The sequence below is a fragment of the Vanessa atalanta genome, chromosome 20 (genome assembly GCF_905147765.1).
Source record: "Vanessa atalanta chromosome 20, ilVanAtal1.2, whole genome shotgun sequence".
NCBI lineage: Eukaryota > Metazoa > Arthropoda > Insecta > Lepidoptera > Nymphalidae > Vanessa > Vanessa atalanta.
The window spans coordinates 2,767,417-2,785,358 of NC_061890.1; the positions used below are offsets into that span (position 1 = coordinate 2,767,417).

At 34.4% G+C, this 17,942-nt stretch overlaps 1 protein-coding gene across 1 annotated transcript in view; it reads right to left on the reverse strand.

Annotated features, from left to right (window-relative positions):
* Positions 1 to 3,554: 3,554 nt before the first annotated feature.
* Positions 3,555 to 17,942, reverse strand: part of LOC125072091 (fatty acid synthase-like) — a 30,044-nt gene continuing 15,656 nt past the window's right edge. The window contains exons 18-40 of the mRNA XM_047682602.1: positions 17,656 to 17,846; positions 17,118 to 17,287; positions 14,832 to 15,095; positions 14,619 to 14,739; positions 14,126 to 14,416; positions 13,442 to 13,885; positions 13,001 to 13,171; positions 12,630 to 12,760; positions 12,346 to 12,496; positions 10,357 to 10,528; positions 10,095 to 10,207; positions 9,212 to 9,370; positions 8,967 to 9,095; positions 8,353 to 8,432; positions 8,070 to 8,225; positions 7,527 to 7,778; positions 6,804 to 6,957; positions 6,379 to 6,583; positions 5,984 to 6,134; positions 5,623 to 5,791; positions 5,198 to 5,374; positions 4,906 to 5,008; positions 3,555 to 4,230 (exon numbers count right to left, since the gene is read on the reverse strand). Coding sequence (XP_047538558.1) covers positions 3,677 to 4,230; positions 4,906 to 5,008; positions 5,198 to 5,374; positions 5,623 to 5,791; positions 5,984 to 6,134; positions 6,379 to 6,583; positions 6,804 to 6,957; positions 7,527 to 7,778; positions 8,070 to 8,225; positions 8,353 to 8,432; positions 8,967 to 9,095; positions 9,212 to 9,370; positions 10,095 to 10,207; positions 10,357 to 10,528; positions 12,346 to 12,496; positions 12,630 to 12,760; positions 13,001 to 13,171; positions 13,442 to 13,885; positions 14,126 to 14,416; positions 14,619 to 14,739; positions 14,832 to 15,095; positions 17,118 to 17,287; positions 17,656 to 17,846 — 4,508 coding nt within the window. The 3' untranslated portion in view covers positions 3,555 to 3,676. The remainder of the gene's footprint in view (positions 4,231 to 4,905; positions 5,009 to 5,197; positions 5,375 to 5,622; positions 5,792 to 5,983; positions 6,135 to 6,378; positions 6,584 to 6,803; positions 6,958 to 7,526; positions 7,779 to 8,069; positions 8,226 to 8,352; positions 8,433 to 8,966; positions 9,096 to 9,211; positions 9,371 to 10,094; positions 10,208 to 10,356; positions 10,529 to 12,345; positions 12,497 to 12,629; positions 12,761 to 13,000; positions 13,172 to 13,441; positions 13,886 to 14,125; positions 14,417 to 14,618; positions 14,740 to 14,831; positions 15,096 to 17,117; positions 17,288 to 17,655; positions 17,847 to 17,942) is intronic.

Sequence of the window (17,942 nt, forward strand, 5' to 3'; positions counted from 1 at the left end):
ACGATTCTGCATTCCACTGTGATCCAGCAATAGATTATTGTGCCGACAAATCGGTAAAAATTGGGGAAATGACAATTATTGGCAAATATTGTAAGATGTTACAATACAGTGGTGAATCTGCTGGAGGCAAAGTAAAATTGCCACAATTGGTCGCACTACCAGATCCCTTACGCTCTTTAGTTTCTGGGATGAGAAATGATTCTAAGCACTTCCTGGCCAACATTCAAAAATATAACAGCTGTTTCCAGATGACATCATGCCCACTTTCAAGGTATTATACTATAATAGTTTTTTATAATATTCAAGTTGGAATTGTATTGGAATATGTATTAGAAATAATTATATATTAATCTTTAAAAATTACCGATACAAGGGCAATACATAATACAAAATTCAGATGCGGAAGTTGGTAAGCGTTGTGCTCACAATCCAACAGTGAAGAGAACCATTGTCCATGAATTACAATATATTCTTCATCGGAACAACAATTTAGTAAACATGTTCAAAATAGCAATGGATCGAATGCCATCCGAAAGCCATAGTATTGTCGTTCAAGCTGACAAAACACCTGCCGATGAGCCGATGTCGATGAGGCCGATGACACACAAGGAGGTTTAATTGGCTCACTATTGACGAAGTGGATGATGTAATTGTAGGTAAAATTTACAATCTAGATATTGTGCTTCATCGTCGGAATAATGATTTGAAACATGTATCTGAAACACACAGGAATTATGATGTGTTAAAATCTCCTTTGATCGTCTGGCAGGGGGAAGATGGATACCATTTTAATATAATAATGGTTACACAAGTAACAGGCGCTGATGTCAAACAGGTGCCCACAAAAAGTTATTGCTATGAATTTCTATTTATAAAGACTCATGATCCCTGAAGGTGAAGTAAATCTTATTATTATCATATTTTGAGGTGCTTTTCCATCAGTTTGCAGTTGACATGCATGTCAAAATTGAGACTGAACGATTGACATACATCCGTTTGAACCAAAGACAGCTTCGATCAGAAAAATACATTAATTATAAATGCTATGAAACAGTCGACCCAAAATTGCATGCAGTAGTTACCAAACACATGATACCCGAGTATCTATCTGAATCTAAACTATAGGTCTATACCTTGCAGAGTTTTCAATGTTTTCAATTCCCAAGAGACCTGATTGCTGAAACCATCACGGGAAATGATGGATACTCATCGTCGGCGATCAGTTGCGGACAATGGTCGATTGGTAGTTGTGAGGGTAAAAGGACAAAATGTTGATGTAGACAATCGTTGGATTGTGCCATACTCGCCAATATTGTCCAAAGCTTTTGAAACTCACATTAATGTAGAACATAGTAACTCTGTGAAGTCTAAAGGACATATGTAATGTTAGCGATATGGCCGTCTTCGCTATAACCGATGCAAATTATGAAGTATCACAGTACCAGATGGGTCGCTGTGTAAGTAGCAACGAAGCAATTTGGCGTATCTTTTCATTTGTGATCCATGAAAGACGAATACAGTAGCCCAAAAATAAAATATCATAATAAATTATATATTAATTACATGTGTAATATATAATTACACATGTAATTAATTGAAAATAATAATAATAATAAAACCACATTCAATCAAATCAAGCATTTTTTTTATTCATTACGAATTTATCGATTATGGCAGTACGAAGTCTGCCGGGTCAGCTAGTCTGCAATAAAAAATGTGGCATTGTTGTCTACTTATATCGTTAACACGCTTGTGCAAGCATGTTTTTCGCAGGTGCCTATTCTCCCTTGAGAATTGCTGTCGTGGCCAAAATCGGTCAGGATCAATATTAGAGAATATACTTATTTTAAAATGTTATTACGATATATACCTGGTGTAATCTATTGACCATTATTGGTGAACTGCAGAACTAGTACATAAGGTCACCATTCCCGCAGCACGCCCTTCTATACCGGGCAGCATGAACATTATCATCTCCTTTTCGTAACCTGCTACATGGGACAGTGAAGAAAACTTAATATTCATTAATAATGTCCGTTGTCGATAAAATGTATTCGAGACATATATATTTTTAACTTTTAAATTTTTTACTTTTTTTCCTTTAAAAGTATCCATGTATTGACATTATACTTACCAAAAAGAATAGAATGAAAAACTCTCTTTAAAATGCCGCCATTTGGTCGGAATAATCAAAAGTAATTTTAACTGGGCCATTCTGTAAGAATTCACTTCGTATCTCACTCGTAAAATGTTTACAACCGACTTACAGTGATACACCATTCTGATGTATGTATCCTGTAAATATTATAATTATAATAGCGACTGTAGCATATCAAGTTCTGATAGTTAACGCTCGTGTTAATCTGCGGTGATGCTCAAGTGTCTTCTTACACAAAACCTATGTCGATCAGTCCCTATTGATTTTCACAAGGATGTAGGATATCTTATTAAGATAATTTTTAAAATTATTCGAGGATTGCTTGTATTTTCCAAATTATTTAAGATGTTTTCCAAAATACCGCAGTACTCATTTACACGGAATACCATAATACGATCACTTCTGATTGGTACGTATACGTATCGCACACCAGTATCAAAATTCATATGCACTGCGTTATTATCAGAAATGATTTGTACTATATAAGTTTGTCAAGAGGGTAGAATAAAAAGATATAAATAAATATTTATCTCAACCAACTATCAATTACTTTATGAAATGTCAACGTAGCAAAACGGGATAAACTTAAGTTTCCGCTGCCGCACCCGCAGTAAGTTCACGATCGCTCTATTCTGATACATACGTACAGCAAGCAGCGTGTTCAGGAACTTATAATATTTAGCAAGATACCCAACATGGGTATGAAATAATTAAAACACTTTTTATTATTTTATTTTGAATCTACATATCTGCATTTAATGATCTATGTCTGGACATATAACTTGGAACAAAAATATATTTTCTGGCTTTGAATAGAAATATACTATTTATTATATAGCCTTTGTCAGTCTGAAATATTGTGGCTTTTAAATGTTGAATGGTTTTTTTTTAATGATATATATCGACGAGCATATGGGCCACCTAAAGGTAAGAAAGTAAGAAATATTAATCGTTACTGACGTCACCAATGCGCCTCCAACCTTAGGGCCAAAGATGTTACGCCTCTTGTGCCTGTAGTTGGTTGGCTCACTCACCCTTCAAACCGGAACACAACAATACTGAGTACTTCTGATTGACGGTAGATATCTGATGAGTGAGTGGTATCTACCCAAACGAGCTTGCACAAGACCAAGTAAAAGTTTTCAAATAGGGATTCAGGTTCCAGAACAACAAACTCATAAAATTCGAACTCTCTTTATGGTATCATTATTGTAGCAAGTATAGATTTTGAAGACATTTCTTTTTTCTAATGACATAAATGTGAATAAAGATAAAAAGAAAGAAACAACTCTGTTTTTAATGATAATTTTGTGAATATAAAAACCTATATATCATTATATTCAAGAAAGCCAACACTGATGAAGTAAAATTACATTAAATAGAATTAATATAAATCCTTTACAAGAACAGACACCATTAAACCTGTTACACAATTTGTGACAAAATATTAAACTGGAATTCCCATTCTGAATCTGAATTTTATAAACATTTTATTGATTAAACGCCTTCTGAACACGGTTAGTCGACTATACTCGATACAATTTTCTTGTCCATCTTTGCATAATAATTTTCAGCTAAAACTTTATTTATAATATTCGCACAATCCTTATTCTCAACTATACTAACATGATCACCATCTACGTGATGAACTGTGAGGGTACCGTCTGTGAATTTTTCCAGACCATAATTTTCTTCGATCACCAAGAACGGATTTTCCTTCGGACGCAATAGAACTATTGAAGCTTTGATCTTCTTAAATTCGTCTTGATCAAGAATAATTTTCATACGGTTGAAAACAGCAATCGCAATAAATTTAGCAAATTTATCTGAGTAGTTCATCTCTGGTGGAATGATCTTTATTGCATAATTAATTCTCTCGTCAAACGATTCGATTTCCTCGAGTTTCTTCATGAGTGTTTTTGTGACATCACTTTTCGGAGCCATCAATTCCATGGTTCGGCAAATCAAGCTGTTTTGAAGTTGAGTGTCACTTGAGGTAGACAATGTCGAGGTAAGTAGCTTGTAGACAAAGTCTGGACTCCCGTCTATGCAGAATACTGTGCCATTGTGACCTGAAGATTTAATTTGATGTTTGTTACAAGTCATTATTACTATGGACAACTTAAATGACGTAAAGCTAAGATAAAATCGGAATTTGGATTTTATCAAGGAAATGGTTAAAATTCTATCGACAAGGTGGAATTATTTTTAGATTTGAATACAAAACAGCTACAGCATTACAGTACTATTACTGTAATGCTGTAATTTACCCACTGCTGGACTAAGGCCTCCTCTCCCTTTGAGGAGAAGGTTTGGACCTTATTCAACCACGCTGCTCCATGATGGGTTGGAGGATACAGACGTGGCAAAAATTGGTTGAAATTAGACACATGCAGGTTTCCTCACCATGTTTTCCTTCACCGCTGAGCACGAGATGAATTATGTACACAAATTAAGCGCATGAAAATTCAGTGGTGCACTAGTCTGGGTTTGAGCCCGCAATCATCGGTTAAGATGCACTCGTTTTAACCACTGGGCCAACTCAGCTTTTCCAAAAAAAAATTAATCAAATATAATCATAATTCGCCTGCTCCTGTATTACATCTGTTTAGGTAACGCACAGTTTAATTTCTCTTCGGTTCATATCTATCAACTTCAAATTTAATATTTTCTTTAAAAACCCTTGAGCGCTCTATAATTTACATTGCAATATCGTTTTAGTATTCAAATATTTTTAAGATACAAACCATCGCTTTCCAGCATGCTTGCCAGTTTTAGCATGGGTAGGGTACCAAAACTGTATCCGAGAAGTATGTATGGATTTCCAGGAGTCAATTTTGATTTAACTGTCTGAAACAAAATGAACAACCTTCTTGTTTAAAATATTGATGTTATTAAGGCAGTCAAATGTAACCTCAGGAAAAAGGTATGCGAAACGAAACAAGTAATCTTTTCCTTATGGTCTATCCTATTCATTAGAATTTATTATATTATTCTGTTCGGATTAAAGATTTTATTAGTCCTTGTTAGAGTCCATACCTTGTACAATCTTTTGACAAAGCAGCTTAATGTATCCCGGTTCTCTTCATAGCCAAACTGTAAAACACAAGTCTTGATCTTAAGCCCACTACATAAAGCCTTCATTCCTGAAGCACAACCTTCTATACCAGGCAACAGAAACATTGTCAGCTCTTTTTCGCTATCTAATACATCGACCTGTAAAGATTTTTTCATATTTTTCAATGTGTTATGTAATAACAACATGCCAATATTCAGTTCAGTGTTAATCACTTCAAATTGACTATGTTAGAAAAGAGATAAAATTAGTTGAATAAATTGAAACATTAAACAAGCTCTATCTGAACTTCCATATAACAAATCTAATTATATTTTATTCAAGTGCGCTCTTACAGGCACTTTTGTAAGAGATACAGAGAGATGAGAGAGAGCTACAATTTCCTTACCTCTGAGCCATCGCTAACCATAGATGGCATGTATATAAAAGGTTCATAAGCCAATTTCTCATCACCAAAATTCCTCATCAGGAGTTTGAGACCGGTGACCTCATCAGGGATGACAGAGCGAGCTGATGTCGACGCGTCCATTTCTTTTTGAGCTGCTAGTTCTACTAGCCTGTTGGTACATAATGATAAAGTCATAAAGCTTTTTTATTTATTATTTTAATTAAAATAATGGACTTCAATTAATAAATAATTTTAAAACATAACATCTCTTAATACAATTTTAATTTTGGGACCCTAATGAAAGTAGCGCGTTTATAGCTAATATTTTATAAATCACAATTGTATGGAAATAACAATAAACCTTGCAAATGTCAGGGATCTGATATCTTGCGCTGTCAGAAACATCTCGAATTCCCTCTCTAAAGTTTGTTTGATCTCGATCGCCATCATACTGTCCATGCCCAATTCAGCAAGAGCCACTTGCTGAGACACTGTCTTGAGATCTTTGATACCTGGAAGTCAGAGAATATTACATTAAGGTAGTGCGAGAGAGTTGTTATAGATTAACTAAGATTTTCATTAAGAATCGGGTTGTACACTCTTCCATTTTATATTTTATGGGCAGTTGTATTCTTCAAAATAAAAGAAAATTGTGGGTATGACTTGGTAACCAGCACTTCTCTCTCAAGCTCTTTTACTCCGAGATTTAATAATATTGTTTTGTTGTTTACAGCAAATAAAGGTCGATTTCTTTACCTAAAATCTGCGAAACTGCTTCCGCAGCACTTGCAGACCCAGAGCCTCCAGCCTTCTTTGCGGCTACAACTATCGAGGACACTATAACGGCATTCTGTTTCAAGAATTTATCCAGAGATAGCAGACAGGAGGAAATCCTTTGTTGTAAAGTTCCACCGATTTCCAATTGGACGTCTTCGTCTTGCATGTCTGCTACGAGACCGACCTAAATAAATATGAAAAAGTTATGGTTGAAGTCTTTGTTGATAACTTATACTTATTTAAATTTCAATAAGCCATTGAAAACATATATGAAAGTAGATATAAATGACTAATAATACACGATAATGAGATCGAAGGCTTTAAAGATTTCGCTAACGGCCATACTAACGTTGTAACGTTACCTTTAAGTCTAATTAACCACACAGTTAGTTTTAGGAACTCACGTCACCCACGGCACCCCACTGTATGGCGAGCGCGGGGAGACCGAGCTTCTTTCTCGACTCGCAGATTCTCTCCATCACAGAGTTGGAGAAACCGTAGTTGGTCTGTCCAGCGTTACCACGACCGCAAGATACAGATGAGAATATCACGAAATCCCTGGTGAATATAGAGAAGTGATTGTTCAAAACAATTGGGACTTAAATGCGTAATTTATCTCAGACGCTGAGTCATTTTATTGATTATGAGATGACTGAGGGGGTTCATCGAAAGTAAACCTGATCTTCACGTCACAATATTATAATAGGAATACAATACATTTTAATCGTAACACAATACATTTTAATCGTAACAACAGGTTTTCGTCTGGATAAAGTTAATATTTCTTAAAGTAGGGGTTTCAATTCTATAATACAATACCCAGGGTATTATTTATTTAACAATATCGAAATTTAAAATAATGTTAAAAAAATCGCGATTATTCACGGAATCTACATTTTGGACCGGTGGTAGTATTCCATAATAACAAATATTATTAAAATATCTATTCAAAGTGCTTATAAGAAGTCTAATTGAATCAATTATACTTTTATTTTGAGTTCTACCAGTGAAATTTCTTTACTAACATGCTTGCTACTCCAAGGTATAATCATTTCCTGCGTTTAAGCAGTGCAGAGCTTACTCGTTTTGTAAAGTTAAGTATTTTGCGATAACGATAGAAAACTCACTTTAATTTAGGGCACATTTTCCTCGAAAATTTGTCCAAATTCATTGTAGCCAGTGCTTTGGGAGCAAATGATGTCTTAAAAGAGTCTGCAGTCTGATTCTGGAAAATGGAATCTTTCAATATCACTGCCAAGTTGAATATCGCCTCGACTGTTCCCATAGCGTTCGCCATCTTCAACATTTGTTCACATCCTTCTTCAGTTGTGACATCGTGCGTTGAAATTTGTACATCAGCTCCATAGCCCGCCCATGCTCTGTTAAAAGTTAAGTTTTGTCAAACATATTAGTTTGCACTTACAACAACTAATGAAATATTAAAACGAATTCTCCTTCTATCGTCTCCTTCTACCCAGGAAAGAATCAACGTAATTAGCAACAAAGCTGACTTCTTCTCAGAAGGAAACCTTAGTCCAACTTTGCTAAAATTACAAGCTTACGTTGCTTTGCTTTGTCAACTTTCCATTTTCGATACCGCAACATAAAAGTAGATTGCGTATTGGATTAAAAGTAATTTTGACCTTAAAAATTTATGCAATGTTAATTACTTTAGCCTTGATGATTGGTAACCGTTGCTGATTCCTTTCCTGGAGGTGAGCAGCACTTTTCTAGCTCCCCTCAAGATAAGCCAATCTGCAAGCTCCAAACCGAAGCCACCAAGACCTCCTACCACGATGTACACTAAATCTTTATCACACATGTACCTAGAAAAAAAAAACAAAATTCGTTGTGTATCAATAGAAAAAGTCACCTGATAAGTCTCCTGGTGTTAGAGATTAATGTATTATTTATCATGTATATTTTTTTGTTCCACGATTATTTATAACAGACCTTGGAACAGCATCCATGCATATATTCTTAGGTTTTATAAAACGACTGCTTCGTTCCTCATCACGAATTTTTATAATCACCTGAAACAATTTTGTGTATGAATAATGTATCTTTTGCTTACAAATCGAAGACTTCATTGTCTAGTGTACCAACAACCAATACATTTCAACGAGTATGTTTAGCACAAATGGGTGCATTTATTTACAGCTCTCTACTATTTTATCACAGAGTTAGTAAACTAATCATGGGTGGTAGGGTTTTGTGGAAATCTCTCTGGGTGGGCAAAACTATTGCTGTTTGTGGATTGAATGAAACGACAAACATAAATATTAAAAATATTAAATTTAAGGTAAGTGAGTCATTGTAACAAAAGGCAAAAGAGGCATCTTAGTTCCCAAGGAACGAAGCATTGAGGATGTTGAATGATAATATCCCACTTATCTTTAGATAGCACAATTGTCAATCAGCCTACCTATTTTAACTAAAGGAACAACAATCATAATGCCTATCACAATATCAATATTATACACGACAAGTGTAACGATTTATTTTCGCTGATCATCTATAGTTTAAGAGGGACAGTAAGAGTGTATGGCAAATTCTAGTTTACTTACCTTACCAATATGCTTTCCAGCTGCCATGTACCTGAATGCGGTCTCAATTTCGTTTTTCTCGAAAGTGCAGTTCGTGAGCGGGCGAACAGCGCCGCTCGCAATACCAGTAACCAGCAGTTCAGTAAGTGACTGTAAATTTATATTTTAATATACTAAACTATTTACGTATTAAAAAAAATAAACAAAGGTTTTGTTAATATAATATTCAAGGCATCATTTGAAAATAATATGAAATCCATAGATACCTTAAAAGCTTCGCCATCTTCGATCTGGAGGTTCAACATAACTCCATGGAAGGAGATTTCATTGCGGAAGAAGGAGACGTCAATGGGCGTGTTGTTATTAATGTCAAACTTTCCGATTTCTAAGAAGCGACCGCGGTATCCGAGACAGCGAATCGAAGCCTGAATTAAGATCGCAAATATTTTTTGTTAAATAGTTAATTTTCCATTTACATTCAGTAAGTTTGCTTTAAAATGTCGCTTAAATCCAATGACCCACAGGTCAGGTAGACTTAAATCTTGACAAAGTACCGCGTGAGACCTTGGAGATGTTTGAGTATGAGCACTACCTTATTAAACGCGTTTGATGTTTGGCCAAAAAGTGAGTTTTCTGTCAAGTGTGGCGTCAAAATATGTTCTTATCCTTTACTATTCTACCTATATTACTGATCAAATTACGTTTAATTGGGTGGCCATATCAACGCCTGCATGGAGTGAAGAGTAGGATCGTTCTTTCATCATAACTAACTTCAATTATCTATTTCCTAAAGGAATCCTAGTACGTAGGTAGTGGATTGGACTTTCGTAGAATTTGACCTGTGACTTTGTTACCTCAAAATCTGCAGTTCAAGCATCTGCATCGTCGAATGATATAAAAGTCCTGGGGTTAATAATGCTGCTTCTAAAATAATAATATTACTGAGAAAAGGAATTAATCTCATGGCACATTTTGCAAAAGTTACCTACAATTAAAGCGCCTCTAAAATAACGCTATATTAATAAGACGCTACACTAAAAATCTTGATTGAGGTATGCAAAATGTAAAGATATCACTTTAAAAAATTAGGTAATTTTTTATTGTAAAGATGGATATGATTTTCGAGTTAAAATATTTCACCCAAAATACCTGTAATTTCTCATCGGCAAGAGAATTGAGTACCAAATTAACTCCTTTTCCGCTTGTTTCTTTTCTGACCATGTGTTCGAAGGACGTGTCGCGAGAATTACCGATATGACTGTCTGTAAAGAAAACGTAAGAGGGTAAAACAAATCTCTATATAATAATGTATAAATCTGAGCTATTCACGTGTGTATTTATAAAAACTCATTCATTCATTTAGAATTCGAATCATCTTAATCTTCAAGAACGAAAAACTCAATTTGATTACCCTTAAGTTGTGGGAAAAGCTTCTTGATAAAGGCTCTTTTCTCCGGAGTACCAACAGTAGTGAACACTTCACATCCGTAGTGAAGAGCAACGTTGATGGCGGCTTGACCAACACCACCAGAACCAGCGTGGATCAAGATAGATTCTCCTCTTTGTATCTGACCCATCATTACCTGTTACAGTGATACATTAAAGATAATTCATAATACGCGGTCTATAAACCAGATGATAAATCTTTGTATTAATACATATTTATCACAAAAATATTACGTTAGGTTTTGTAACAATGTTAAGTGGCTTATATGTAGTTAGGAAAAAAAACAGACAAATTTAATCTGTATATCTGTAAGTTATAGACAATTCGAAATTGGTCTCTGGTTAAATTTAATAGCTCTATCTCATCTCATCTCTATTTCTTTCTATTCTCAACCCAACACAAGACCGAATTTGTTTGGTTGCCCATACCCTCATTTTACCCTTAGTGTCGTTGAAAAAATTATTCCTTCAAAATTGTTCACCTTCAACACCAGCTAAATAAACTACATATGCTGACATTAATACTATTTCTAGGGAAAAAGGGCACAAAGAACTATTAGATATCACGGTATAACTTAATTAAACTTAGTAAAAAGACTAAATGTATTAAATTCACTACTCCCAATGTAAGATGTGTCAAAAAGACTGTACGTTTAAACGGGGAAGCATTAGATGTTTTAGAATCAACAGAGTTCCTTGGTATGACAATAGACTCTAAGCTCCAATGGGGCCCCCATATAAATAAATTGGCGAATAGACTCAGCTCTGCAGCTATGCGGTAAAAAAAATTAGACTTTTGACTGATGTAGATACGGCACGCCTTGTGTACTTCAGTTATTTCCATAGTATAATGTCGTATGGCATCCTACTCTGGGGTAATGCAGCTGACATTAATACTATTTTTGTACTGCAGAAGATGGCTATTCGTGCAATTTATAACCTGGTCCCAAAAGATTCGTTAAGAGGTAAATTTAAAGAAATTAAAATAATGACTGTCGCTTCTCAATTTGTTTTTGATAATGTTATGTATGTACGCAAAAACATAAATGATTTTCCCAGAAATTGTGATGTACATTCTATTAAGACTAGGAACAAGAATAAATTTGTTACTCCAAGTACCCGATTACACAGGGTTAGTAACTCTTTTTTGGGGCAATGTATACGTTTTTACAACAGGATCCCAGAAAACGTTCAAAATTATTCAATTATAAAATTCAAAAGAGTTGTTAAAGAGCGTTTGTGTGCTAAAGGATATTACAACACTAATGACTTTTTAGTTGACTGCACACCTTGGGAATGAAATGATCGCCTCCAGGCTGTTTCAAATAACTAAAATATACTTATCATTGTACCTACATGGAAAATGGTTAAAAAAAAATAAAAAAATATATCCCGCTGAGTTTCTTTCGCCGGTTCTTCTCAGGTCCGAGGTGCTAAATTCCGAACCGGTGGTAGATTTTTGACAATCAATAAGCAAGTGTAAACACTTCTATATTGAATAAAGATTTTTGACTTTTGACTTTGACTTATTTTGAGTCCAAATGTACGACTCTATTTAAATATGTAACAAGTAACCCTCGCCTCCAATGCGGTGTAACGTCGTAGGATGTCATAATTAATTATATCTCATTATATATGATGATTATAATCGAAACTATTTATTTTACATTATTATTTACATATAAAATAATTATTGTGATTAGTTGTCTAATAATTTGTTAAACTTTAATGCATGTTATTTTATTAGGCATACTATTTAATACTGGCACAAACAAATATACATCCATATTACATTTTTAAAAAGATTGATCTGTCACGAGAAATAATTAGATGATTGCAAGTTTTGGAGATACAGATAGATAATTTGTTGGCGAATTGTCATCAAGCTTGAATTAATTTTGATTTATTGATTCTGATCTATTGAAATTACATGTGCATTTAATAACACACTTACCAATGCAAAGTATACAGTTGCGTAAGCCACAGGCACAGTTGCAGCTTCTTCGAAAGTCCATTCATCAGGGATGGCCCATAAGAGCGTCTTCTCCACTACCACCATGTTAGCCAAACCACTATTTATCACTATGCCCATAACTCGTGTACCACTGAAAGAGGACGTTTCAAATAAAAATTATTTATACAATATTTATTATATTAATTCATTATATTGTCGATTAAGTACGATAAAAGATTTTACAATATTTTTTTTAAAAATATGGACTATAATCTTGGACTAACTTGCACGTTCTGCCGACGATCTCAAACCCTTGCACGCACTCTTGTGCAAGTCTGCCCGTTGCGATGGAATCGACCGTCACGCGCCCCATTGCAGTCATTACGTCCCGAAAATTTAAAGCAGCGCAGTATATCTGCATAGTAAAAATGCCTTTTTTACAAAAATCCTAATTTGGACAGATTTTCATCACTCTACGTTACAATCGAGGCTAGTTTGGATAAACATGTGGAGGAATCTACTGATAGATAAACGTAGATTACGTTAAACAATTTCATTCACTTTCTTTTTTAGTTGACAGTTTTTAATTTTTTTATAAAATTTGTTGACACGTAAAACAACACATTAGACTATATTAATTTTATTTATTACTTACATGCACAAGAATATTGTCTGGGTTTTTGAAATCTGGATTCTCTCTGATAGGTCCCTCCAGCCAGCTCAGTGAAGATAGATCTCCAATAGTGACGGTGTTTACAAAGGCATGATGGGCCTGAACTGTATCCAAGTCACCTAAGAGTAAATGACGGTACGTTCCCCATTGACCCTAAATATGAAAACATATATATTACCTATAATTTTCGAATTTTAAATTAACATGCATTAAATCTCAAATCATAAAAAGTTCGTATTGTTATATTACGGTGCTTGGTTTGACTTCAAAGGTTCATGATTGAAAGCGCATTTACATTTTAAAGAATACTTAATATTATTTACAGTGCAGTTATTCGATCGTGTTAGTCTATTTGATTTCCACAAATGTTGTGTAAGTATCTTTCCGAAATGTTATGTAAATGTTATTACTTGCTCCACTTACGTCTTGATAAACATTTATAGCTAAATCCTTATTCAACTGATTTGCATAGAAATCTAAATCTGGTTTAAATGGCGGTGCCAAAGGATCGGCAATTAATAGACCATAGACTATTTCTCCTCCAGGTTCTTTCCTCAGACAATTGATGAGACCTAATAGTCCATTTAAAGGCTCATTTTGACTATATAGAACCAGTTTTTGTCCAGTTTCGAGTTCCTCCTTTACTTTGTCCACCCAAGCATATGTTTGATCGGCTGAGGCGATGTTAACAAATTTTGCTGATTTTATTGGAACCCGTTTTCGGAAGAGGATGATATATTCGACGCCAGTATCTTGTATGGTAATGATGTCGTATTTGTCAGAAAAATCATTAGGATTAATAGAATTTTTTTCACGGCTCATGATAAATCCTCCTTTGCGGAGAGTTGCTAACCCATCTTTAAGTACCTAAAAAATTGGAGTTATTATATATGTATATATATTATCATACGTAAATCTTATTTATATTTCTAAATAGAGTTTTTAAACGTTTACATTAAACGATAAAGAAAACTTAATTGTTTTATAACTTAGCAGCTTAAATATAAAATTTTAATAAGAATTTTAATGTAAAAGCCGGTTGTGCTGTTTGGCTTCAAGGTCATAACTTCTATTATATATTTGAAAGTGGTTTTATATATAACTTACTTCAGGTCTGTGGAGCAGATTAGCACCTATAAGTAGTAGGATATTATTTTCTCCAATCAACTTTTTATTTTCTTTACAAATATTAAATGGCATTTCAATAGGATCTTCAGAAATAACGGATAAATCAGCTTGTACTAGAGGTAAGTCACCTAAGACTTCTGCTACTTTACCCAAGATAGGTTTTAATTCAGCAGTTTTATATGCGTCGTCAATTATTTCAACACTTTTAAATTTGTAAATTTGCATATTTTCAAGAATGAGCTGAACGTTGCTTCTGAGAATTTCTTCAATCTGTAAATGATGTCGTTTTTTCGTTATTATAAAACAAATATTGTAATTAATTTCACAAAAGGCTACTTTGATGATTTTTTTTTTCTTTGGTTAGATCGATAAACCTATGTTAAACTAATCTAATCTAACCTAATATTATACATCGTACTTTGGTTTGAGTACTCCCAGAAAAAAAAACATGTGTATACCGAGAGTAATGTACCTTCATCTCAGACTTTCCGAAGTTGGGTATGAATACGTTCTTTTCTAAAACTGGTATACCGAGAGGATTCCTTTTTGAAATAGGGGTTGCTTGTAAGCCTCGAATTTCGACTCCACCAGCTCTGTTGAAAAATAATGATAATAAAATTATAATAACAAACTTTATAAATTGATATTATTTATTTCTTTGTATGTTTGTATTTTGTAGCGTTACCTGATAATATTAAAAGTAGGATACACCCTAATCTCAAACGACTGCCTTGTAGAATCAGGTTCCATTTTCGATATAGCTTCTTGGTGCATATCTGTATCGATACACAGTTTCTCAATACTGGTGGGCACGAAAAGACCTCGAGTGTCTGTATTAATGATCTTCATCTGCAGCATACAGTCCATAAACGAGACCCAGTTGTTGATCCAAGCCAGGCGGCCTCGGGTGCCCTCCACGTTACATCCGATTACGCCTCGGAAGAGACCGCTGTGATTGAAATGGGCTTCAATTTCTGCTTATATCATACTTAAATGAGCTTGCTACTTTTCTTCATTAATATGTTTTTTAATAAATGTCTTCTGTACTAAACTTATTGGATATTTGGAAAATAGCAATCAATTACGCACAGGAAAAGAATACCTACCTATAATAATTTACTATGTGCCAATAAATTGCAATGTATTTCATTTATAAGTTTTTTTAATATAAATTGGATGACATAATTATCTTGAACTTTCTCGTTCTAAAGAAAACCTTATGTCTGACCCCTCGTCATTGGAAATCTCTTGTTGCTGAGCGTGATAAACGCCATAGTCGATAGCCGCCTGAGTCTTAGAGGGAGCATGAGGTGGATGCCGATGGCAAATTCAAGGTTTTGTTCATAAGAACTATAAATGTTTTAATGTATGCATTCAAGATATTATCGAAAACTAAAATGGTAGTTTGTATATTAAATAAATACACTGTCAACTGTCTGTGTTTTTTCTGAAGTCATTATGCAATATAATGTCCTGAAATTACTTTATTGTAAATCATCCACAAGTTGTCTGTCTCGATCCCAAACTAATAATAATTTATTCCAACAAAACATTCAAACATTTTTTCTTTTTGTGTATTTTACAAGTTATAATTTTCAAGTATGCGATTAGTTTTATATATAAATGAAAAGAGATTGTTGTATTGTATTGTGTTGTATTTATACTAGGCATGCCTTTTACGTTCTGTCGTTTTCATATTTCCTGGCAATTTTGAATTAGAAACTGTTCTATATACGAATATGTTTTGAATGAAAATTTTGACTCGCAAATCAGTTAAAGGTATTAGGTTTATTGCTATTGTTTAGTCACAGCGTCGATTGGAATCTGTCAGGTTACGTAAGAAAATGAATTTTTCTAGGGAAAATGTTTGTGCAATAATTTTCTACCACTTTAGAAGAGGCCTGACACGGCTTCAGTGTTTTGGAGAGCTAACATCAGTGTTCAGTGATGAAGCTCCATGTCTGCGGACTGTCGAACGCTGGTTTTTAGAATTCTAACGTGAACATACTAGTGTTAGTGACAAAAGTTAGTGAAAATAACATCACTGCTGTGAGAAAACTAATTTTCGAAGATCGTCATGTTATGTATCGAGGGATAAAGGCTCTATTGAGCATCTCAGGGATAAACATTTACAAGATCTTGCATGAAGCGCTTGGTGTGAGAAAGCCAGTTTTCCGCTGGTTACCGTATCTGCTTTCCGACAATCACAAGGCGGCTCGCGTCAGATAGTGTAAGAAAACTCTGCAAATGTAGCAACCGAGAAGAGTCAAATCACGTCTATGACATCATCAGTGGTGGCGAATTTTGGATTTATGCCTACGATCCTGATTCCAAACAAAAATCTACAATCTGGGTCTTTCAAGACAAGCCAAAGCCGACTAAAGTTTTTCGTTCTCGAAGCACTTCAAAGAAGATGGTGGCCACGTTCGTTAGAAAAACCGGCCATGTTGCGACTATTGCACCTGAAGATCTTAACACAGAGTGGTATACCACAGTTTGTTTACCAGAATTCATCGCCAATCTTCGAAAATCTAACTCAAAGCCAGGCATCATCCTGCACTACGACAATGCAAGACAACGCACACAGCGCTCGTCAAGCGATTAAGTATTTGAATAAGGAAAAAGTAGAAATTCTTGAACATCCTCCATAGAGTCCTGACCTAAGCCGTAACTTATTCTAATTTCCTAATTTCTGTACATTTCCTAAAATTAAGAAAAGTCTTCGTGGTCAAAGGTTCCAATGCGGTGAAGAAGCAGTCGACGCTTTCAAGTCAGCCGTTTTGCACATCCCCATTTTAGAGTGGAAAAGTGCATTACGCTACGCGGTGAATACTTTGAAAAACAATAAAAAGTACTATAAGGTTATAGTTGTGTTTTTTTCTTCAAACGACAAAACTTTAAAGGCATGCCTCGTATGCTTAAATGACAGTTGTAATAAACAATTATTACTTGGTTTAATTCTGTACACTACCTGTACTGGTAACCTCTTAAACGTAACTCCTTGTAGAAGTCCCTCGTAAGTAAGTGTTTGACATTGGGTCCTGTGGATTCAGGCTCATCTGGAAGTACACGATAATCTTTTCCGACGTTTTTCTGTGCATATATCCTTCCAGTTACAACGGATGTTCCGCCTTCAAAGATCTGTTCGACATTGTTACAACTTTTATTTCAAAATCTTAATTTTCACGATCATTTTAATATACATTACTAAATAAAACAAAAAAATATGAATTGGACAAGAGTTCAGAAATATAAGTTTGATACATTTGGACTTCTAGCTTAGACAGCAGAGGCCTTAGACTTCCCCTTCTGTTTATCTTCGTTTCCTGTTCTTAGTCAATCATAATTTTATAATTTCGATATTTTATAAAGATTTAATTAAATGCTACCCCTGTTCTGTATTATTAAAAAAGTATTTTTATTTCCTCAAAATTCATAGAAGTATTTATTTACAGTTATTCAATTAAGTATATAAAAATAATAAATATAAAATAATAGCATATATTAACCTCAAAATTTCCACTTCCTTTCTGAATCATAACAAGGAACTCTAACATTCCGTCTTTAGGGATATTAGTAGCTCTTTGGAATCGCACGTTCTCGAACACCACCGATACTTGCATGAACATCTCCCCAGTCATCATTGCAAGGGTTTCCCACACCATCACTAAGTAGCCGGTTGCAGGGTACAAGTTACGACCTAAGATAAAAATAATAAACAAAATTAACAATTTATAAAATTATGTCAACTAGAATGATTGAAATATGATAATAGATATAAATAAAATAATTATAT